This window comes from Ranitomeya variabilis, chromosome 3 (assembly GCF_051348905.1).
Source record: "Ranitomeya variabilis isolate aRanVar5 chromosome 3, aRanVar5.hap1, whole genome shotgun sequence".
In the NCBI taxonomy this organism is placed as follows: Eukaryota; Metazoa; Chordata; class Amphibia; order Anura; family Dendrobatidae; genus Ranitomeya; species Ranitomeya variabilis.
In genome coordinates, this window is record NC_135234.1 from 725,654,068 (window position 1) to 725,678,933 (window position 24,866).

At 42.7% G+C, this 24,866-nt stretch overlaps 1 protein-coding gene across 1 annotated transcript in view; it reads left to right on the plus strand.

Annotated features, from left to right (window-relative positions):
• FGF9 (fibroblast growth factor 9) overlaps positions 1-4,124 on the plus strand; it is a 54,844-nt gene extending 50,720 nt beyond the window's left edge. Inside the window, exon 3 of the mRNA XM_077298383.1 lies at positions 3,282-4,124. Within this exon, the coding sequence (XP_077154498.1) occupies positions 3,282-3,527 (246 nt within the window). The 3' untranslated portion in view covers positions 3,528-4,124. The remainder of the gene's footprint in view (positions 1-3,281) is intronic.
• The last annotated feature ends 20,742 nt before the right edge of the window (positions 4,125-24,866 follow it).

The following is a 24,866-nucleotide window of genomic DNA, read 5'->3' on the forward strand; positions in this document are numbered from 1 at the left end:
AATGTGAAAGCACCCTAACACAATTGACTTGAATGGGTGACTGATCTTCTATAAGTGCCTCCTTTAGTCCTAATATGAATCCTTGTACCTCCACTCGTGACTAAGGGTATGTGCTCACCTTGCAGATTTCCTGCGGATCCGCAGCGTTTTTTCCAGCAGAAACGCTGCAGATCCACAAGTGATTTACAGTACAATGTAAATCAATGGTAAAAAAAAAAATGCTGTGCTAATGGTGCGGAAAATTCCGTGCGGAAACGCTGCGGATTAAAAGAAGTAGCATGTCACTTCTTTTTTGCGGATCTGCAGCGTTTTTGTACCCATTCCATTATAGAAATCCACAGGGGTAAAAAATGCAGTAAATCCGCACAAAAAACGCGTCAAGTCCGCACCTGCGTTTTCTGCCAAGAGATGCAGAATCCGTACCAGAAATTCCTAAGGCTAATCCGCAACGTGTGCACATAGCCGAAAACCCAAAGGACACAATGGATCACAGTTAGATTCACATGAGACATGAAATTGGCCTATTGATTTATATGGACTTCTCTCTGAAGTTGCCAATACCTTAATTTCGATTTCTTGACACTTGTGTTGCCAACCGGTAATTGGATTATAGAATAGAATCGGTTATAATTACAACAAACTGTCATACGTTATATTTTTTGAACACCGGTACGGCTAAAGGGCAGGCACCCATACACATTAGATAAAATTATAATAAAATGGTGGATTTTGACCACACTGAATGATCATTGGCTGGTTTGGTGAAATGCACAATCATTCACTCAAAAAAATCTTTATGAAAATCCTCCCGACCGGTGTTTTGAATGATTAGCTGATGATCAACAATGGCTGCAACGTTGTCCCACAAAAGCCAATATTGGCTTATGCCGTCTAAGATGTCTTTGGGTTAGTTCACAAGTTTTGATTGTTTGTTGGAATGTTTTCATCTAATGTGTCGGCCTTAAAGGGAATCTGTTATGAAGTTTTTACTACCTCATCTGAGAACAGCATGATGTAGGAAAGGAGACCCTGATTCCAACGATGTATAACTTGGTTTAATGGGTGCAGCAGTTGTGATACAATTAGAGTTTTAGATCTAACATAAGCAGAGCTCAGAAAGCTGCCCCCGCCCACACCACAGCTTTCTGTGTGCATAGTCTATTGACAGTGAGCTGCTTATCAGAGGTGGTGTGGTTGGACTAAAGGTACCGTCACATTAAGCGACGCTGCAACGATATCGACAACGATGCCGATCGCTGCAGCGTCGCTGTGTGGTCGCTGGAGAGCTGTCACACAGACAGCTCTCCAGCGACCAACGATGCCGAAGTCCCCGGGTAACCAGGGTAAACATCGGGTTACTAAGCGCAGGGCCGCGCTTAGTAACCCGATGTTTACCCTGGTTACCAGTGTAAATGTAAAAAAAAAACACTACATACTCACCTTCTGATGTCCGTCAGGTCCCTGGCCGTCTGCTTCCCGCACTGACTGTGAGCTCCGGCCGGCCGTAAAGTAAAAGCAGAGCACAGCGGTGACGTCACCGCTGTGCTGTGCTTTACGGCCGGCCGGCGCTCACAGTCAGTGCAGGAAGCAGACGGCCAGGGACCTGACGGACATCAGAATGTGAGTATGTACTGTTTTTTTTTAACATTTACACTGGTAACCAGGGTAAACATCAGGTTACTAAGCGCGGCCCTGCGCTTAGTAACCCGATATTTACCCTGGTTACCATTGTAAAACATTGCTGGCATCGTTGCTTTTGCTGTCAAACATGACGATACACGCCGATCTGACGACCAAATAAAGTTCTGGACTTTCAGCAACGACCAGCGATATCACAGCGGGATCCTGATCGCTGCTGCGTGTCAAACTCAACGATATCGCTATCCAGGACGCTGCAACGTCACGGATCGCTATCGTTATCGTTGCAAAGTCGTTTAGTGTGAAGGTACCTTAAGGCTTGCATGCACTGTGGTCTGGGCAGTAATAATAGAAAGTGATGAAACATTCATTGTATGGAAACAAAAGCACAAAGCCAAATAAGTGACAAATCCCTAAAATCTGTGTCTCAGCTGCAACCCCATTCTGTCCACAAATTATAGAGCAAAAACCTGCTGACAGTTTCCTTTTAATTGTGAAAGATCACATTTATTTACCGTTTTAATTTTTACCTCTTGTATAGTAGATACAATAATATGAAGCAGTGCTTACTACAATTACGGTAACTTTTTTTTAATATGTATTATGAGGATCCAACTGCTGGTCCCCCACAATCCCTTGAATTTTTGTTCATGGCTGAGTACTGCTTCATATGAATCATCGTTGGGGTTCATTCACACATTAGTTTTTCACATGAGTGCTATCCTTTTTTTTTAACAAATAGCACTCGTATGTATAACAGTCGATGGGGCTGTTTACACGTCTGTGGTTCGTGCAAAATCATGGAGACTTGTCAGATATTGATCTGCGTGTTGGATGAAACTCTAAAATGGAAGTCTATGGGTATGTGAAAAAATCGGACATCACCCAGATGCCATCTGAGTGCTGTCTGTTTTTCAGTGACTGATTAGGAGAAATTGGAGAAACTGTTTTTTTTTCCCCCACCACTGAAAAAATTGCTGGCACTCTGCTGACATTCTGCTGGCACTCTGCTGACACTCACTTATAACTCAGTCTGTTTTTTTCTTGTGTGTAACACAAACTGATTTCTGAATGAGGCCTTACTGTGATGGAGCTAGTGTGTAGGAAAGAGGCCCCTATTCTGGTGGTTGATGACGCCTCCACTGATCACTCATCTACTTGATAGGTGTTTTTATTTTTGTCTGGAATATATCTTCAAGAATCAAATTGTACCAATCTAGGACTGAAGGATTAATGAAAATTAGCCATTGATGAAATAGCCAACCTTTTGTTGTTGGAGGATCTTTTGTGATATTGAGTTTTTCAGATCATCTGGGTGATCAATGAGTGGAACAGGCTGCCACGAGAGGTGGTGAGTTCTCTTTCCATGGAGGTCTTCAAACAGGCTAGACAGACATCTGTCTGGGATGATTTCGTGAATCCTGCATTGAGCAGGGGATTGGACCAGATGACCCAGGAGGTCCCTTCCAACTCTATCATTCTATGATTCTATGATTTGTCGTCGCATACAGTTCCTCCTTGAAGCTCACACCTTGCTATATATGATCATGCAAAAATTTTGAAAAATCTATTAGATTACTGCACCAACCTTGTTGAAAAATCTGAGCATAAATGTTAAACTTTTCTTCTTTTCTTCCTTCCAGGAAAAGTTGACCCGAGAGTGCGTATTTCGAGAGCAATTTGAAGAAAACTGGTACAACACGTATTCATCGAACCTCTATAAAAACGTGGACACTGGACGTCGATACTATGTAGCATTGAATAAAGATGGGACTCCAAGAGAAGGGAATAGGACTAAACGGAATCAGAAATTTACACATTTTTTACCTAGACCTGTGGACCCAGAAAAAGTTCCTGAACTTTATAAAGATATACTAAGCCAAAGTTGACAAAGACGCTTATTTCACTCAAGCCCTTAAAAAAAAAGGAAAAAAAAAAAAGTAACCACTATATTAAATCAAAAAAAGGTTTCACCGATGGGTTCTTATTGGTTAGCTGGGTCATCACATCAGCTGCACTGTTGCCAAACTTTGTCGCATGCATAATATATGATGGAGGCTTGGATGGAACATGCTAATTCTGTTCTGCACTTAAAGGATTGTCCTCCTGGAGGAAAGGCTGTGCCCACGAGTGCTTGATCTATTACAAAGGCAAAGAGCTAAAAAAAATATAGAAACAAAGCAAGAAGGAATGAGGCCTGATGCATGCTGGGAAAAATAGACATGCTTTTAAATTTTTGATCACCCCTTAATTCATCCTATATCAGCATAGCTGCCATATTTCGGTTCATCAAGAGTTTTGGCTAAAGGCCTTCTCAAGTTATACGCTCATTTACAAAGGCATGGATGGGTGCAGTCTTATTTTAAAAAACAAAACAAAAAGACTTTTCAGTTAACTGCTCAATGAGGTGCCATCCTAATGAGCATAAATCAAAGACCTCTTAGAGAAAAAAAAGAGAAAACAGCAAAAAAAAAAAGAAACAAAAATGTTAAAAAAAAAATACTGTACAAAAACAAACTTTAAATTTATTTATAGAAATTCCAAAGGCAACATTATATTTATTTTATATATTTATTTATTATATAGAGTTTATTTTTAATGAAATATGTACAGGCCAGATAGGCATTTTCGAAGCTTTAGGCTCGGTAAGCATTATCTGTTAAAGACCATTATGAACCTGTGGTAAATTCATGCAAGTTTATTATTAAGGTGCATGGATTAAAATAAATAATAATAAAAAAAATGGAAGAAAACCAATAATGACCCTCTAGGTGACAATCTGCTCTGTGGCCATTTTTCTGTTAAGTGCAACCACCTTATGCAAACACCATACTGAATTATTCACTGACTGTAAAAAAAAGAAGCCGGTCCTTTTAAATAACCCTATAATCCAGTTGTCTCATGAATATAACTTCTTTTTTTAATAAAAACTGGATTCCTTATGCCTGGTGTGATTTGCTAGGGGTAGATAATGGCCAGCCACAAATTTTACCCTACAGTGGCCACTGCGGGGGAAAATGTATTTTTAGGTGACACAGCCATTTATTCAAGTGAGTGGCTGTCTGTGTAAGGCCGGGGTCACACTTGCAACTGCAATGCGAGAAATTCGCGCAAGTCTCTCGCCTCAATACCCGGCAGTTCGGACCGGAGCGTTCAGCTGCATAGAAATACATGCAGCTGCACACTCCGGTCCTGGTGGCAGTACCGGGTATTGAGGAGAGAGCCTTGCGCGAGTTTCTCGCATTGCAGTTGCAAGTGTGACCCCGGCCTAATACTGTGTTTCCCAAACTCCAGTCATAATGGGCCCCCAACACAAGTTTTCAGGGTTCCCTTAGTATTACACAGGAGGGAACATGTTACAGTTCCTGATGCCTTGATAATAATTCCATCATGTGCAATACTAAGGATATTCTGAAATGATGATCTCTTGGGGGGGTCGTTCGGACTGGCGTTTGGGGAAACATCGGTGTAATATATGGATACGCTGGGTTCATCAGAGTGGAGTCATTCTGGCACATAGTTATTTGGACAGTAGTTGTCATGCGAAGACAACCACCCCCTTCTAGGGGTCGTCCCATCTCGCCAAGTTGGCACAGGATAGGTAATAGCTTGCTGATCACTTGGGACACAACTGCTGGGATTCTCAGTGATCCACGCTAAGGATGTGTGCACACTTGAAAAAGCGCTAAAAAAACCTCCCAAAAGAATGATCACATGCACAGCAACGTCAAAACGTTTTTCTGTACATCTGTTGCGTCTTTTGTTACTTCTTTCAACGGCTTCGAAAGCCACGAAGCGGCTAAAAGAGGTGTCTGGTCCATTCTTTTGGTAGCTACCGCTTGGAAGATACTGATCATTCTGCTTTAGAGTCCCCGAATAATTCTGTATGGTCCTCTTCTGTTTTTGTTTTTTTTTGTTTTATTTATTTTTTACTATTTTGTCTACACTTTAGACAAGTTGTGAGTTGTACAAACACTGCACTCTTGTTCGTTTGGATTTCGAACTTCACCTTTTTATTTTTTATTTTTTTTAAGACTAGAATTATTTATTTTTCAATTATTCCAAATTTTTTTTTAAGTTTCCAGCAGTCTATTCCAGTGTTACCTGTCAACCCTCTCGTGTTCACTTTCACCACTGTTAAAGTCTAATCCAAAAGGAAAAGAACCATGCCAGGCTTCCAATTTTTATGCTGTAACCTTAAAGGATATGTCCTTTCCATCGGTTTCACCATCGTCAAACTTCTCTGCGGCTGAAAGGCACCTAAGGTTTACTATATATGCATATTCATATATATATATATATATATATATAATCTACCTGTCTATTACATATTGAATCAGATGATACAATTATCGTTATGTTTTTTTTTTTCATTTTTTGTTTTTTTTTTTAGAAAATGTCCTGGAGCACATTATAATCTCATGGTTTTTTTTGTCATAGTTAAAGGCTCTGTGCAGTAAAATAAAATGTAGGTGCCTTTTTTTTCCGCACAGCTATGTAATAATGGCTACTGGGACTATCAGATGTAACACAGCAGCTGCAAATAGTCCGATATGTTTGCTAAAGCTTGAATAACGTGGTGGTTATTAAAATTAAAATGCAAAACCCAGGTTAACGGGATAACTCTTGTACGTACATGTGCACACCGTATCTTCTACCTGAAAATACAGCCTTCCTAGGGGTCAGTGTAACATCTGTCTATTGAAATTGCTTTCAGCGTGAACTATCATAAAACATTAGCACCCTATTTTTTTTATTTGTTTTTTTCAAATAACTTGCAAAATGAACATTAATAAATCTTTATGAATAACGACAAGGGGAAAAGTATTATCCTTTTTTATTTATTTTCTTTTATTTACCTTTTTTTTATTTTTTATGCTTCAATAATTGTCTGCACATCACAAATTCTGGACCCTTCATAGGCAAGTTTGAAATGTGTGGTACGTTTTGAAAAGGACAAAAAAATATTGTAATATTTTTTAAGCAATAAGCATAGAAATAAATATTTATTTAAAAGTGTTCTGAAATGTGTAATTGGACACAAAGGTATATATTTTTTGTATTCTTCCCCGTTAGGTAACTATACACATTGTGACCTTATTTGCTTGTGTAACAATCGACTATATTTTTCAACATGTTGGTCCCATCTGCGCTAATGAAGGATTGGATTTTAAAACATTGGGATGAAGAAGAAGAAGCGGAAAAGGGGCCTTTACTGTTCCATTTTCATAAGGAAATGTTTCACCTCTGTTTTGTGCCAGGGTCTGATCCTACTTTTTGATAAAAAGGAAAAAAAAATAGATCTCCTAAACATGATACGCATTACTCCTAGGGATGTACCACTGGGAATATCATTGATGCATCATTTCTAATTTTTACTTGCATGATCTAGTCAAATTATATCACCCAAGGTCACTTTTTTTTTTTTTAATGAAAATTGCATCATAAATTGAAAATGGAAAAAAATCCAATCTCTAAGCCTGCGTTCCCACAAAGAGTACCGTATTTTTCGGACTATAAGACGCACCTAAGTTTCCGAGGAGAAAATTAGGGGAAAAAAATTGAAGCAAAAAATGTGGTCAGTTCTGTACTAATATCCCCTGTCCTTGTATATATGGTCCCCTCATCCCCATCCTAGCAGGCGTGGCCCCCTCATCCCTGTCTTGGCAGGCTTGGCCCCCTCATCTCCATCCTGGTAGGCATGGCCCCATCTTTATCCTGGTATGAGTGGCCCCATCCCCATCCAGGTATGATTGGCACCCATCAAAAAAAAATAAACCCACAAACTATTAAACTTACCTTCCCTGCGCTCCTTCGCTGCATCTTGTTCCGATGCCAGCAGCTAATTTATGCATTTATGCTTGTAAGCAGCGCATGGCAAGGATGTCATACTACTTACAAGCTGAGGACAGCTGCCAGAACAATGCAGATGTGACCGCTGGTCTATGTAGTTCACTGAGGCACTCTGAAATTGGATGGCTAATGCAAGAGATACACAGAGACTTATTGAACATTCATCAAACCATTCTTAAAGGGGTTGTCCAGGTTTGGAGATCAAGTCTGCTGTCACTCTAGGTGACTGCAGACTTGTGAATCCTCACAGCGTGCATAGTGCACGCTGTCAGAATTCTCCTGTGCCGGATTTGCATGCTTCCGGCCATATTCCGACTAGACGTGTCCAGTTATTTACTCATTTCACTTGAAATCAACGAGGTCGCGCACATCTAGTTGGCATGTGATTGCATTTATGCAAATCACATACTTGCGGTCACGTGCCTGCCTGGAGAATCCTAACCGCGCACTGACAGGTCTGCAGTCACATAGAGTGACAGCAGACTAGAAGCTCAAGCCCGGACAACTCCATTAAGAATGCATTGATGAATGATTGTGCTGACATTCAGCGGGGCAGGAGTTCTCCTGGCTGTTAGTCCTCAATCATTTTTGTGATGTAGTTGAGGACTATTGCAATATTACGTCGCATGACTTCAAGTCTTTGTGTTGCCAGGATTTTAATTTGCATTATTTGTCCCAAAGTCCCTCCACATCCCCTAAACCCCCCCAAAATATAATTGGTAACACAATTTTTTACATTAAACGAGATGTCTGTTGCTTTCAGAAGATTCCTTACTTAGGGCATGCGTTCACAGAATCCTTGTTAAAAACACTAAAGGTTGAAAAAATAAAAAAAACTATACAAAATGAGTCCAAGAAAGAAACAGTGATGTGAGAAAGTGTTATGAGAAGAAGGTTTACTGCATCATAATGGCAATGTTTTGATCAGAGGTGTAACATAAAGCTTTCGAATTCCATTGGAAATACCGTAACAAAACCACTACTATCCAACACCGTCTATAGTACTGGTCTCCGCAGACGGCGTGACACATTATGACACCATGCAGTTCATGCAAATTGCATTAATAGAGGTGGAGTTCCTAGATCTTCTTTATTAAAAATTAAAGGCTATCACTTATAAAGACTGGAATATTTAAAGCGAAATAAGTAAGGCCTGTTTCAAACATATGTCTTTTTATCATCCGCCAAGAACAGACAGTTTTTCATCCATTTGTGCTCAATGGGCCCCGATTCATTATTAGAAGGTATAGGAAATATATGAACTATATTGGTGACATTAAAAAAACAGTAATCTACATTTCAGAAAAAAATGCTTCACCTTACAAAACAGTTTTTATTGAATCAAAATAATTTCACATGCAAAATATGAGCAGAAATTAAAAGTGCTTGACATTAGACTGTCGTTGATACGATTTTTCAGGGTTGTCCCTATACAACATCCAACAGTAATCTTCCATCATTGAGTCTTTCCAAAAACCCTGGTAGCAGTGTTCCATTACTTTAATGTCCTGGTGAAGCCGCTCGCCTTATTCATCGCTTACATCCCCAAAATTTTGATGGAAGAAATCTAAATGTGAATGCACAAAGTGCATTTTCAGAGATATGCGACATCCAAGACACTGGTATGCACTTAGCAGTTCCCCAACACCTTCAACATATTCTGGAGATTTTTGTTTTCTTAAGTTTTCACCGATCCACTTGAAGCTTTTCCAAGATCTCAATTCCTTATCATTTAGAATTCCCTCAAGCACATTATCTCTCATACGCTCTCTGATCTGAGGACCAGCAAATACCCTTTCCTTTAATTTTGCTAGTGAAATGCTGGAGAATTTCTGTGAAATGTACTGGAACCCTTGTGAATTTGTCTTTGCCATGGCTTTCACAAAGTTTTTAATCCCAACTTTATATGTAGTGGAGGAAAAAAGATTTTTGTTGGAGCAACTAAAGGATTATGCTGAACATTGTCTCTACCTGGAGCATAGATGTTTCTCTGTCCCCAATCACGACGAACATAATGCTCTACTGTGTTTCTACTGTCCCATAAACACAAGAAGCAACAATATTTTGTGAAACCTCCTTGCATTCCCATTAGCAGACCAATCACTTTCAAATCTCCATTGATGATGCTTATATTGTATAGCATCCAAAACAACTGACAGATTTTCATAATTTTCCTTTAGATGACATGAGTGAGCAATAGGGATTGATGGTTTCATATTTCCATTTTGAAGCAACACTGCTTTCAAACTTCACTGGGATGAGTCAATAAACAATCGCCAATCTGCAACAAAATACTTTTGATTCAGTTATTCAAAGAGGCCATTCTCATTGTTAGAGTACACTATTGGTCCATCAGCTGTGAAAAATTATGTTAAAGTGTTACTTCTGTTTCAGTAATAACACACTTTGACATCATCATGAAGTAGATTCTTCTGTTTCAACCTAGATGCAAGAAGCTCAGCTTTATCTTTTGACAATGAAAGGTCTCTGATGAGATCATTTCATTCATGTTGAGTAAAGCGTTCTGGCTGCTCCATCAGGTACATACTCATCTTGACTTGAGGTCTCCATGTCTTCACCAGTAGCTTCAGCTCCATAGTCTTCACATTCTACTTCATTTTCATCTAATCCAGACAACGGTGGTACAGGAACTGGCAAGGTACCATCATGTGGAACTGGCGTAATCGCAGATTCAAGTTCAGGGTTATTGAGCTTATGTTTGTTCTTTGTAGAAAAGCCCTTCAGTTTGACAAAACAAAAGTAGCAGTCATCACTATGGTTTTTGGGTTGTCTTCAAATCATGGGAACAGCAAATGGCATAGTCACTTCCCTCATATTCGACCAGTCAAAAAGACCATTTGGACAAACTGAGCATATCAGACGAGGGGCCCAGCTTTTGTCTTAATTACCAAGTGGACACTTAAGGTACATCTGGTACATCTTTTAATATCATGAGTGATTGAACGTACTTGGCCTTTTGGTGTAAAAGAACCACACACATAGCAGAATCTGTTTGGATGATTCGGAGCATTTTTCTCCTTTAACCCCTTTACCCTTGAGGGTGGTTTGCATGTTAATGACCGGGCCAATTTTTACAATTTTGACCACTGTCCCTTTTTGAGGTAATAACTCTGGAATGCTTCAACGGATCTTGGCGATTCTGAGACTGTTTTTTCGTTACATATTGTACTTCAGGTTAGTGGTAAAATTTCTTCAATATAACTTGCGTTTATTTGTGTAAAAAATGGAAATTTGGTGAAAATTTAGAAACTTTTGTAATTTTCAAACTTTGAATTTTTTTTGCCCTTAAAACAGAAAAATATGTCACACAAAATAATAAATAACATTTCCCACATGTCTACATCAGCACAATTTTGGAAACAAATTTTTTTGGGTTAGGAAGTTATAAGGGTTAAAAGTTGACCAGTGATTTCTCATTTTTACTACAAAATTTACCAAACCATTTTTTTAGGGACCACCTCACATTTGAAGTCACTTTGAGGGGTCTATATGGCAGAAAATACCCCAAAGTGACACCATTCTAAAAACTACACCCCTCAAGCTAATCAAAACCACTTTCAAGAAGTTTATTAACCCTTCAGGTGCTTCACAGGGATTAATGGAATGTGAAAGGAAAAAATGAACATTTAACTTTTTTTTAACTAAAATATAAATTTAGACTATTTTTTTTAATTTCACAAGAGTAAAAGGAAAAAATGAACCCCAAAATTTATAATGCAATTTCTCCTGAACATGCCAATACCCAATATATGGGGAAAAACCACTGTTTAGGCGCATGGCAGAGCTCGGAAGAGAAGGAGTGCCAGTTGACTTTTTCAACGCAAAATTGACTGGAATTGAGATTGGACGACTGATACCCTTGGGAAAATAAAAAAATTGGGGACGAAAATATCATTTTTGTGGGAAAAATATGATTTTCGATTTTCACTGCTCTACGTTATAAACTTCTGTGAAGCACCTGAGGGTTCAATGTGCTCACCACACATCTACATCAGATCCCTGAGGGGTCTAGTTTCCAAAATGGTGTCACTTGTTGGGGATTTTCACTGTTTAGGTACAACAGGGGCTCTCCAAATGCGACATGGCGTCTGCCAATTGTTCCAGCAAATTTTGCATTAAAAAAAGTCAAATGGCGCTCCTTCACTTCCGAGCCCTGCAGTGCGCCCAAACAGTGGTTTTCTCCGTCGTATGGGGTATCGGCGCACTCAGGAGAAATTGCACAACAATTTGTATGGTGTAATTTCTCCTGTTACCCTTATGAAAATGCAATATTTTGTGCTAAAAACATTTGTGTGGGAAAATTTGATTTAAAAAAATTCACCAAATTTCTGATATTTTCACAAATAAATGCAAGTTTTATCGAATAAATTTTACCACTATCATGAAGCACAATATGTCACGAGAAATAATTCTCAGAATCAGTGGGATTCGTTGAAGCATTACATACATACAGTGACACTGGTCAGAATTGTAAAATTTGGTCTGGTCATGAAGGTAAAAACTGGGGGATGAAGGGGTTAAGCTAGAAACAGGCTGCAGAATACCTACTTTTACTTCCTAGCCACTGGCACCTATTTAAGCCTCTGTGACCTTTTCTTTCAGGTTTTGTCTTGCTTCCCATCAATCATGCTTAGGCACCCTTCAGAACGCATCCTTAAATTGACCTCTTAGGGCTCATATTCACCTGTGAGAAACTCAGATTAGTCTCGCACGTCAATCCCGGGCACTGCACCCGTCACTCGGATCGGAGCGTGCGGCCACATAGCAATACATGCAGCCGCACGCTCCGCTCCTGAGTGCTGGGTGCAGTGCCGGGCATTAATATGCGAGACTCATCCGAGTTTCTCGCAGGTGAGTATGCGCCCTTAGGCTGGTTTCACACTAGCGTACGGGAGTGCTGCGGATGGCAGCGTACTTCCTCCCTTCTTCCTCCCTGAAACCACACCCACGCTCCGCCTACGCCTCCTTGTGTCCTGCAGTGCAATGCGTACCTATCTTTATCATTGGGTATGCACGGATGTACGCTGTTTGCGGATGCCTCTGCATGCACCATTTGGACGCTGCGCCAAATTGTGCTGAATGCAACATGTTGCATTTTTTTGCGGTCAGCACAGCATGTAAACGGCGCATGCAGAGTCATCCACAAACAGCGTATGTCCCTGCGTACCCAATGATAAAGATAGGCACGCAGGGTACCGCAGAACACAAGTAGGCGTAGGCGGAGGGTAGGTGTGGTTTCAGGGAGGAAGAAGGGAGGAAATACGCTGCCATTCGTAGCACTCCCATATGCTAGTGTGAAACCAGCCTTACAGGTTAATTTTACAGCATCCATCGCCTTGGCAAAAGCCTGCACAATGTACCATAAAATAGCCTATACTGTGGCTAACACTAGTCAGCCCTAAACCAAATATTTCCCAAGCGACCTATCCCTTTAAGGTGCACCACTTTACTTTGGCTAACCAGGGATACGTGAATGAGCCAGACTGCAGCTATTGGATAGGCCTACCATTTCTTTCCATGAAAAAGATAAAAAAAAGTGCACTTAACCGTGTATGTAGAAAGTCACAACTTTATTCGGACAACATTATAATAACAGCAAGGGAGAGTGTAGAAAAAATGCGGACAACGATCGTTTTGTGCCTCAGCACTTCAACGGGTCCAAAACCTGGTTTAGGACCCGTTGAAGTGCTGAGGCACGAAACGATCGTTGTCCGCATTTTTTCTACACTCTCCCTTGCTGTTATTATAATGTTGTCCGAATAAAGTTGTGACTTTCTACATACACAGGTAAGTGCACTTTTTTTATCTTTATCATGGACTGTTATGTATTACTTTGCAAGTTGCACCCCGTTGTATAAAAAGGATCTGATATCGGCTCACTAATGAAGGGTGATAAAAACAACAGAGTCTAGCCTTACAAACAGCAGTGCGGAGGTCTATTTTTTTGTTTTTTTGTTTGAACCTACCATTTCTTTCTCTAACCTGCTAACAAACCGCTTACTCCCAACAGCGCAATCACGAATCCTTGCATCAACTCTACCAACTCCTCCTCATGGCGCTGTAACACGGCATTAACGAGTCCCAACAAACTCTCTGCTAGCAACCTTAGGCAAATCGAGGACTGTCAACCCCATGACAATTCTGCAACAAATATTGTTATTTACTCAGAGAAATACAGCTGATAAATACACTGTACATACATTGAAGAGCAAAAGGGTAAAATGTTTTGAACTTTTGATTTCCAAGCTCCATATCTCACTATCCACTACTGCTTCGAATGAGAGACTACCATCATTTTATAGACAATCGTCTTGGCTATCTTATACATAATTTTGACTTGCAGCTATTTAGCATATGATTAGTTATGCAGATTCTTGTCATGTCACTGCATTGTTACTGTTTTGCTCCTTGTGGTGGAAAAATATTTTCCTTCCTGAATACTACAAATTACAACCTGTTCTCACATTCCCCAATAGCTCAGTGTGTTATTAGGTTGATTCCCAAGCGAAAGGTCACTGGTTTGAATGGAGGAGCAGCCATGAAGGTGATTTCACAAGAAAAACATCACCCAGCTCATCGATAGCGGTCTCTTGGCCAAGAAAATTGCCAAATTGCATCATGGGAGTGCCATGACAGTTGGAAGAATACAAAATAAAGTCCGTCCATCCATTCAGAAGCCAAAAGGCGGACATCCAGGCAAAATATCGGAGTCAACAAGTAGGCTCATCATAAGGTCTATGAGTTCTGGGGTGACAAACACGGCGGTGGAAGTGGCTCGTATGCTTCATAATAGTGAGCTAACAGCACCGTGTGATGCACATTACACAACTCGGGAATGGTGGCCCAAAAAAACATGAAGCCTCAACCTATCACTGGTTGACAGCGATCTCTGTAAGCACACTTATAGAAAAAAGCTGTCAATCACTGATAGGACCGCCCACTGGACTGAAAATCCCAGAAAGGGGAGAGACTTACATGATTAAAACACATCTGAATCTTTTCTCACAAAGCTAAATATCACTCTGCTCCTCCTGCTCTATAACATGGTGCCTGCAGAGTGGATGGCATTTTCATGGTGACAGGTTCCCTTTAACTTTTGTCACTGTTCTTCCACAATGCCCAACTTCTCAAAAAGAACTAAACAAGAAGTACACATTATGAGGGGCGTGGCCTGAGCATGATGTGAGCAGTCATCTGAGGCAGGAGCTCCCGCTAAGTATAAGCTATATGCAGGATTGCAGCCTGTAAAATTGGTGGCCAGGTACCTGAAATTATTGGGGAATCAGTGACCGGTGTGGTGCCTGTGGATCTGAGTGCCTGCGGGGCAATGACCGGCAGAAGGAGCTCCAGGAAGGCGACTGGGGAGCAGGAGAGAAAGACCCAAGATGGCGCCGGCCAGGAGGAAAGGCTGTCAGAGGAGCCTGTGATTGTGGGGGAGGATCCTAGGAGAGCAGATGCAGTACCCAGGCTGCAGCGTTTCGCACGACAGACAGAGGAGATCCGGAGCCCAGCTGTGACAGGCAAGGTGAAAGATAAGCCTGTGCTGCACAGAGATATGGAGGAGCTGGGGGAGGAGGAGGGAGAGGACAGCGATGGTGGGAGCCATTCTGTGCAGGAGAAGGAGGAGGAGAGCGGGGGAATCATGAAAGGCTCTGTGCTATGCATCAAGGGAATGCAGATTCCTGAGGAGCCCACTCTGAAGGATGTGTTTAAGGTGGTTTTATACAGTCACAATACTATCACCAATATGGCTGCGCAGATGGGGGTCATGCAGGCAGACATGTCCAAAATGCAACACTCCTTGCACGTGACTAAGGAAAGGATGGGAGAGGCGGAAAAACGCATTAGCGGTGCCAAGGACTGTATTTCTAAGGCGGATAAGGCTACAAAACGCATGAGTGCTGCGATTTCTGCCATACAAGCGAAAACGGACGACCTTGAAAATAGGTCCAGGCGCAATAATGTGCGGCTGATTGGGGTGCCTGAAAAGACGGAAGGCGCGGCGCCAACAGAGTTCTTTGAAAAATGACTATTAAACCATATTGGAGCCGACAAGTTTTCTCGGATGTATGCTATTGAAAGAGCACACCCCATCCCTATGTATCCCCTCCCCCCTGGGAGTCCTCCTAGACAAGTGCTAGTCAAGGTCTTGCACTACCGTGACAGAGACGCCATTCTCAGACATGCCAGAGAGAACCCGGATTTGCAGATAAATGGCTCCAGGATTTCCATATTTCCAGACTTTTCCATAGAGGTGCAGAAGCAGAGAGCCAAATTTGTCCATATCAAGAAGAGGCTGAGGGAGATCGGCGTCACTTACTCGATGCTGTACCCAGCCAAACTAAGAGTGGTCGCTGAAGGGAAAGTGCACTTCTTCACGGAGGATAAAGATGCACTCGGATGGCTGGACAGCAATGAGCAACATTTGCATCAAGCGAAATTAAAGGACTCAGTGGGATGATAGAACGGTTCTTTCTTATTCTTGTTTCTCTTTTACTGCCTCTTTTTTGAGGGATCCATTGGCTCCTTTTCCCCCCCCTGGGGTTTTTTGTGTTCTTATGAGGCGGGGATGGGCCCTTGTTGGATCTCGAGTTGAAATTTAAATAGGCTTCAATCCACAAGTCATGTGAGAGTCCCAATAGTTTGGGACAAGTGGCGGGACTGTTGGACGGGGTTAACAGACTGTTCCGGATAAAGTGCGCTCTCCCCTCCGTGTTAGGAGGGGATGGAAGGATGGGATGGGGATTTGTTGGGGATGTTTCTCTGTTGTGTGGGGGGAGGGGGGTGGGGTTGGGGAAATATTTGTATAATGTACATCACCATGTTTACTGTGGTTGTGGCTTTGGCCGCAAATGGATGAAAGAATGTGGGATAATATGTACTGAGGAGGGAAAAAGGCGGGAAGAATGAGAATTGTGAGTTGGAATGTCAGGGGTTTGGCGTCTGGTGTGAAGCGGCAAGCTGTGTTCAAATTTCTGAATGATGCCAAGCCGTCAGTGATCTGTCTGCAGGAGACTCATATGGTGAAGGAGAGAACGCATTTTCTGGCTAAGAGATGGGTTCAGGTGGGGTACCATGCCACATTTTCAGCTTATTCCAGGGGGGTCAGCATCCTCATCTGTGCCGCGGTACCTTTTGTGTATCACAAAGTGGTTATAGATCAGTCGGGTAGATTTGTATGTTTGCTTTGTAAATTGTACGGATGTCTGCTGTGGCTGGTTTCAATTTATATTCCACCACCATATTGTGGAAAGGTTATCCACAGAGTTCTGGGAATATTGGAGGAGACACCGGGGATACCGTTTTTGATAATAGGGGACTTTAACAACATTCCAGACGCACACTGGGATAGGGGGAGACGAGAGCCGTTGAAGTCGGGTGGTAATTGCACACCATTTGGTGCCATCCTGAGGGAAACTGCTCTGCATGATTTATGGAGGATTTCTCATCCTGGGGTGTATAAGTATTCCTGTTTTTCGTCCTCTTTCGCTTCTTTGTCAAGAATAGATCTGGCCTTGGGCAATTCACAGATGTTGGGCCTTGTAGGGGAGGTAACGTATATGGCTAGAACAATATCTGATCATTCCCCCATGAGTATGATACTGGAGGGTGTGGGATCCTTGCCTGCTGGGGGGTGCATGTGGAGGCTGGCTACACCTTATTGATTTAGATGGACACATAGGGGGGGAAATTAAGGAATATTTTAAAATTAATGCTGGGTCGGCTTCGGTATTGACGGTATGGGAGGCCATGAAGGCCTATTTCAGAGGGCTCTGTATTAAGGGGATATCCCGAATCAAGGCAGAAACAGACAGGAAGGATCGGATGTTGATAAAAGAGTTGGAGGAGGCTGAGGAGGCATTAATTAACGATCAATCCCCAGAGGCACAGGGAAGGTTAAAGGGGGCGCAGAATAGAGTATGTCAGATGGCAATGAAAACAGCGGTACGTAGAAGAATGTTTCAAACTGCCAAATACTTTGAAGAGGGGGACAGAGCGGGCCATCTCCTTTCCAGAATAGTGACGGCGCAGAGAGATTCCACACATATAGTCGCTTTGAAGGGAAGGGATGGGTGGGAGCACACTGGTTGCAAAGCAATTTTGGAGGTGATGACGGAGTATTACTCGGATCTTTATAAATCACGGGTACAGCCAACGATGGAGGAGGTGGATGGTTTCTTGACAGGGGTACAGCTTCCCAGACTCTCAGTGGCCGATCGGGGACTTCTCGAGGAGCCGTTTAATTTGGAGGAGCTTGACGCCGCATTGGTCTCTATGCCCAATGATAAAGGGGTAGATGGGATCCCGGGGGAGGTGTATAAAAAATATAAAGAGATACTGCTTCCTGACTTATTGGAGGTGTATGCTGCTGGTCTGGTGGAGGGGGAGCTGCCGAGGTCCACGCGGGAGGCAATAATTGTTGTACTGCCAAAACAGGGTAAGGATCCAAGGGATCCAGCTTCGTATCGCCCAATCTCATTATTAACGATAGATATCAAAATCTTGGCCAAGATGTTGGCTAACCGTCTTAACAAGGTGATAACAACACTAATACACCGGGACCAGTCCGGATTTATGCCCAATAGTTCTACAGCGTGTAATCTTCGACGAATGTTTCTCAATATGCAGGTAAAGGTGGACAATATGGGTCGGAGGGTTGTGGTGTCTTTAGACGCCGCTAAGGCATTTGATAGGGTGGAGTGGCGGTATTTGTGGGCGGTCATGAAGGCTATGGGTTTTGGTGAGAGGTTCATACGTTGGGTGCAGCTGATGTATGCGTCTCCAAGAGCCAGGATACGGGTGAATGGAGTCTTGTAAGGGGATTTCCCTTTATATAGGGGAACGCGGCAGGGGTGCCCCTTGTCTCCTCTGCTGTTTGCAATTGCTGTTGAGCCCTTGGTGGCGGCAATACGGAGGGACAGGGACGTAAAGGGGTTTCGGTATGGAAACTATGAAGAAAAAATAGCCCTGTACGCTGACGACGTGTTATTGTTCTTGGAAGATGCACAGGAGTCTCTGGGGGCCGCTATGAACAGTATTTCTAAATTTGGGGCTCTTTCCGGATTATCTATTAATTGGGAGAAGTCTGTGTTGTTGCCCATGGACGCGGCGGCTCCTCTGACTCTTGACCCTGGGGTTCCCTTAAGAGTAGTACATGAGTTTAAGTATCTGTATGCAAAAAGAAGTACAGGCAGGCACCACCGCCAGGGATCACCTCTCGCATACTACAAAGCAGCACAATAAAATAAACAAAGAGAAGAGTAGTATGCAAACAAAAGGGATCACCAAAAGTATTTACCAAAGTATATCAATTTTTATTAAACCACACTCTTAGAACACTACACAAAATAGTTAAAAACACTGCCCCTGAAGAAGCCAGTTCGCTGGCGATACGCGTTGGGCACCTGTGCCCGGTGCCACCCATTTATACATTTTTTCATCTTTTATCTCGCCCTGATACATCTCTTGGGGAGGCTACCTGCGAGACCTGGTATACTTTGTCAGGTAGTATAGGACGCCTTAGGGTCTGATGTGCATTTAGTCATGATGGGTACTTGAATTCTGATCCTTTAGGTAGCTTTCAGGGTGGCACTGTGGTTTGACCTTATCATAGGTCTGGGTTATTTGATTTGTTTTGCCATGTGTGTTGCAAATTTTAAGTGTTTTTAACTATTTTGTGTAGTGTTCTAAGAGTGTGGTTTAATAAAAATTGATATACTTTGGTAAATACTTTTGGTGATCCCTTTTGTTTGCATACTACTCTTCTCTTTGTTTATTTTATTGAGTTTAAGTATCTGGGCATTGTGGTTTCGGACAAAATAGAGGACTATGTGCGGCTCAACCTGACTCCTTTGCTTGGGAAGTTCCAGCAGAAGATTGGGGCCTGGAAGAAGCTATTTCTGTCGGTCGCAGGCAGAGCCAATTTGATCAAAATGATACTTATGCCTCAGCTCCTCTACATATTGCATAATGCTCCAGTGTGGCTGCCTCAGAGTAAATTCTATAGGATCAATACTCTATTTAGGGATTTAATTTGGAGGGGTGGACGGGCGCGCATCAAATTGGAACATCTGCAAAGGGCTAAGGATGAGGGTGGTCTGGCGGTCCCTAATCCATGGATCTACTATATAGCATCTCAATGCCAGCACATGGTACGTTGGGGAGAGCCAGAACAGAGCTCTTCAGCGGGAATAATCATTGAACGCGCGGTAGGGAAGGGCCCATTGTTGGCCAGTCTTGAAGCAGGTAGATTCAGAATTAACCCCAAAAAATTCCCAACAATAGCTATGATGGGGAAAGTATGGCAGGAAATTAAGCAATGGAGGTGAGTAACGGAATTTACGAGATATACACCAATTTGGTTTGAACCTAGGTTGGCAGAGCTCATGAGATTGCGGGGGTTCGGTCAGTGGAGGCGCATTGGCATTTGGTTTGTGTCTCAGTTGCTTGATGGAGATGTTATTAAAACATTCGAGACACTTAGGACTGAGTTTCCTTTAACCCAGAAGTCATTCTTTCAGTACCTGCAGTTGAGACATGCCCTAAACTGTCAAAATGAGGTGTCGCACGTGAATCTGCAGTCAGATAGCGTGTTGAATCTTATTGGGCCTCGGAGGAGTACGAGGGGGTTCATTACCTTGATGTACAGGGGTCTGATGGATACCTTTTTATTGAAGCATCCATTAAGGATTAAGGAGAAATGGGTGGCGGATGTGGGCCCCTTGTCGGAGTCCCAGTGGGAGTCCATACTTCAATATATCCCCAGGGCTTCCCTGAGTGAGGCTAAGAGGGGGTCACAGTTATACCTGGAGTATAGGGTGTACAGGACCCCGGCATGGATGAGGAAGGCAGGACTAAGAGGTAACTCAGAATGTCCCAGGTGTGGTGAGGAAGGCGCTGATCTGCTACATATGATGTGGTCGTGTGCTCGCCTCCAACCCTTTTGGGTGAAGGTTCTTAACTTGATCCAGGAGGTGACAGGAGTAGATGTGGTGCGTAACCCGCTGACTTGCCTTTGGGCTGTATGGATGATATTGCTATGGATGAATGTGGAAGGCTGACGATCGCAAGATTGTTGTATGCTGCAAGAAAGCTTATCGCAATGCACTGGTTGGATGAAAAACCGCCAGGGAAAAAGGAATTTATCAACAAGATAAATTTTATTGTCCTTATGGAAAGAAATATATACAGTAAGAGAGGTCAGAATACAAAATTTGAAAATGTGTGGGGTGGATGGATGGATTACCCAGGTGTGGCGTCTGCTGAGTTACTGCAAAGTAGAATGGGTGTCGTGTAGTTGATTCTGGGGGGACTCCTACATGTACAGGCGTGTTTTTGTAAAGCTTGTTATCTTTTCTCAAGAGGTGATGCTGTCAGATGGTTGTATTGGATAATGGGCAAGAGATTGGTGGGAGGGAGAGGGGGGTTGGTTAGGTGGTAAGGGTGTTGTTTAGTAAAATGAAAATATATTATCAGGTCATGTATCTAATGTACGGTATTTGTCTGGTAATTGTATCGGACTGTGTTAATGGCGTGTCATATGCTTTAATAAAAAATACACAATTTAAAAAAAAAAAAAAAAAAGAAGTACACATTATAAAACCGCAGTGGCTGAAGTGTAGCTACCGGGGGGGGGCAGGGGGAGCCGAAGACACCGGGCCATCATCACCACCCTAAACTGTATTGATATGCTGTGCTGCGCACACCTATATAGCTAACCACTGTGGTAGAGCTGGGAGGCATAGTCTTCTTGCACTGCCACTCCCCGTTCTGTTGGCCGCCGATCGCTTTAGCTTTGTGGCCTACAGAATAGCAGGGAGATGCACCCCCACCATTTAACCAAAAATCCTAAAAAGAGCAGAGGATTAAATGATGAAAACACAGTTTTGACACTGGTATTGGCGAAATTTAATGGGGATAAACCACTAACCGACCCCCACCTTATCACCATCCCACCAAGTGATAACCCCATTGAAATAAAGAACAGTGACAACAAATTCTTTGGAATAGTTATGGCCACAGCAGCCTTTATTATAAAACCAACAAACAATAAAACATTAAAGAATAAATAACATTTTCATGTCGGAAAGGGTCCTTGAAGCTCCCAAAAAAATCTGGTGATTACCAATATTAAGTGAACACTAAACTGCCACCAATTTTATTCCCAGCCGTTACCCCACTGGCTCGGGAACACCATAACCACAAGGGTTCCAATGTTCACTCAAACCATCCTTGGGATCCGACAACCTTGCCAACTTCACCACCCCATTTCACCAGATCCAAACCATAATAAAAGGAGGAAACCATATGCCCATGGATCCCCAGGACCAATTTTTAGCCAACTTCAAGGACTCCCCCCAACCGCCAAAACCACCATGACCCATTAAAATGCCAAAGCCCACCAAGTTAAATGCAATACCATAAGAGCAGGCGAGACCGAACTTGACCCTGGAGAGCGGGAAGTGATGGGACCCACCCCCAAACCCTGCCTTATAAACGTCCCACTAAAACCTATCTCATTCATGAATATCCCCTACCTCCCCTACCCATTGTCATGCCGGCCTCCGCCCATGCCGGGGGGAAGGGGGCGGCTTTGCTCCGGCTTTCTCTATACCAAACCTTTTCTCACTAAGCCATATAATCAATCTGCTCATGGGGACAGGTTCCCTTTAATTATACTGTTTGGTAAAAGAAAAAGTGACAATGGCAATGAACAGGGTAATGTCAAAGATAAAAAAAACTCCTACCATCTTGCAAAATGAATGTGGGAACCACAAGCAGAAGAACCAGCCATCCAGGCAGTAGTACTAACAAACGTAGGTCACAGGTCACACTTTGCCTATGGCAGCATATCAGTGAGTAGGAGTTAGAGAAGTTTATGGAATACATGGCTCATCACTCGTGAAAATGAATCGGAAATGGATCAGTGTGGATTTTCCTTCGCCTACATCTAATTCAAATGATCGGATTCGCTGTGGCACTTGTTTGCCTGTCAATTGTGTTCTATACTGTTCTTCTGTACTAATTCTCCCATGCCGCCAAGGAATTCCTGCTGATTGATCATGCAATACCTGAATTGTATAACTTCTTCATTTTCCAAAGAGTAAACCTATTTCCGATCTCAAACATATGGTGTCACGATCCATTTTTGGATTCGTGGCAGCTCTGGTTCCACTATGTTTTAAATGTAGCTTTTTCCCTTTCAGGCTAAAGGGGGTTAATGTCAGTTTCCCCTGCTGGCAGACTGCTGCAACTGCAGAGCTGCTAGGTCAGCTGATGTGGGTGGTGACAACTTCCATCATCCTTTAAATGATCACCTGATGCATCAGCTGACTGTTGGTGATAGAGGTTCTCTATGAAGGCCAGCCTCGCAGCTGCAGCTCTCTGGTGTCAGCTACTTCACGAGTTTGGAGTCCTGTGTCTTTGTCATCTGTGGTGTGGAGCTTGGCAGCAGAGTCTGGAAGCTAAGTGTGGTGTTTTTACCTTGTCCGTCTTATACTTGTCACCACCCCCTGTGTTGTACCATCTGCAGTGGTGAGGCTAGGGCCCTTGCCGGCCAGTGCACTAGTCAGGGCAGAGCGAGGTGACAGCAAGGGATGAGGTTCATGATGGCGGCGGGAGGCAGGACCTGCTTAGGGCGTTAGGGGAGTGCAGGGACAGGCTCAGGTTGGAGCTGAGGAGGTGTCCCATCCATCATTCCCAATTAATAGGGCCTTCCTCTCCCCAATTGCATCCCGTTGTGTGTGTGTCGTGCCGTCCGCTGACCGACCCCTCATGGGATCGTGACATATGGATAATTTTGACACTACTTGTTAAAAAGCAATTGCTTGTTTATTTTACAACGATTATCCATTAACCCCCAAGGGTGGTTTGCATGTTAATAACCGGGCCAATTTTTACAATTCTGACCACTGTCCCTTTATGAGGTTATAACTCTGGAACGCTTGCTTGGATCCCGGTGATTCTGACAATGTTTTCTCGTGACATATTGTACTTCATGTTAGTGGTTAAAATTTCCTTGACATTAATTGCGTTTATTTGTGAAAAAAATGGAAATTTGGCAAAAATTTAGAAAATTTCGCAATTTTCCAAATTTGAATTTTCATACCCTTAAATCACAGATATACAGTACAGACCAAAAGTTTGGACACACCTTCTCATTTAAAGATTTTTATGTATTTTCATGACTATGAAAATTGTACATTCACACTGAAGGCATCAAAACTGTGAATTAACACATGTGGAATTTTATACTTAACAAAAAAGTGTGAAACAGCTGAAATTATGTCTTATACTCTAGGTTCTTCAAAGTAACCACCTTTTGCTTTGATGACTGCTTTGCACACACTTGGCATTCTCTTGATGACCTTCAAGAGGTAGTCACCGGGAATGATCTTCCAACAATCTTAAAGGAGTTCCCAGAGATGCTTAACACTTGTTGGCCCTTTTGCCTTCACTCTGCGGTCCAGCTCACCCCAAACCATCTCGATTGGATTCAGGTCTGGTGACTGTGGGGGCCAGGTCATCTGGCGTAGCACCCCATCACTCTCCATCTTGGTCAAATAGCCCTTACACAGCCTGGAGGTGTGTTTGGGGTCAATGTCCTGTTGAAAAATAAATGATGGTCCAACTAAACGCAAACCGGATGGAATAGCATGCCGCTGCAAGATGCTGTGGTAGCCATGCTGGTTCAGTATGCCTTCAATTTTGAATAAATCCCCAACAGTGTCACCAGCAAAGCACCCCCACACCATCACACCTCCTCCTCCATGCTTCACGGTGGGAACCAGGCATGTAGAGTCCATCCGTTCACCTTTTCTGCGTCGCACAAAGACACGGTGGTTGGAACCAAAGATTTCAAATTTGGACTCATCAGACCAAAGCACAGATTGCCACTGGTTTTATGTCTATTCCTTGTATTCTTTAGCCCAAACAAGTCTCTTCTGCTTGTTGCCTGTCCTTAGCAGTGGTTTCCTAGCAGCTATTTTACCATGAAGGCCTGCTGCACAAAGTCTCCTCTTAACAGTTGTTGTAGAGATGTGTCTGCTGCTAGAACTCTGTGTGACATTGACCTGGTCTCTAATCTGAGCTGCTGTTAACCTGCGATTTCTGAGGCTGGTGACTCGGATAAACTTATCCTCAGAAGCAGAGGCGACTCTTGGTCTTCCATTCCTGGGGCGGTCCTCATGTAAGCCAGTTTCTTTGTAGCGCTTGATGGTTTTTGACACTGCGCTTGGGGACACTTTCAAAGTTTTCCCAATTTTTCGGACTGACTGACCTTCATTTCTTAAAGTAATGATGGCCACTCGTTTTTCTTTACTTAGCTGCTTTTTTCTTGCCATAATACAAATTCT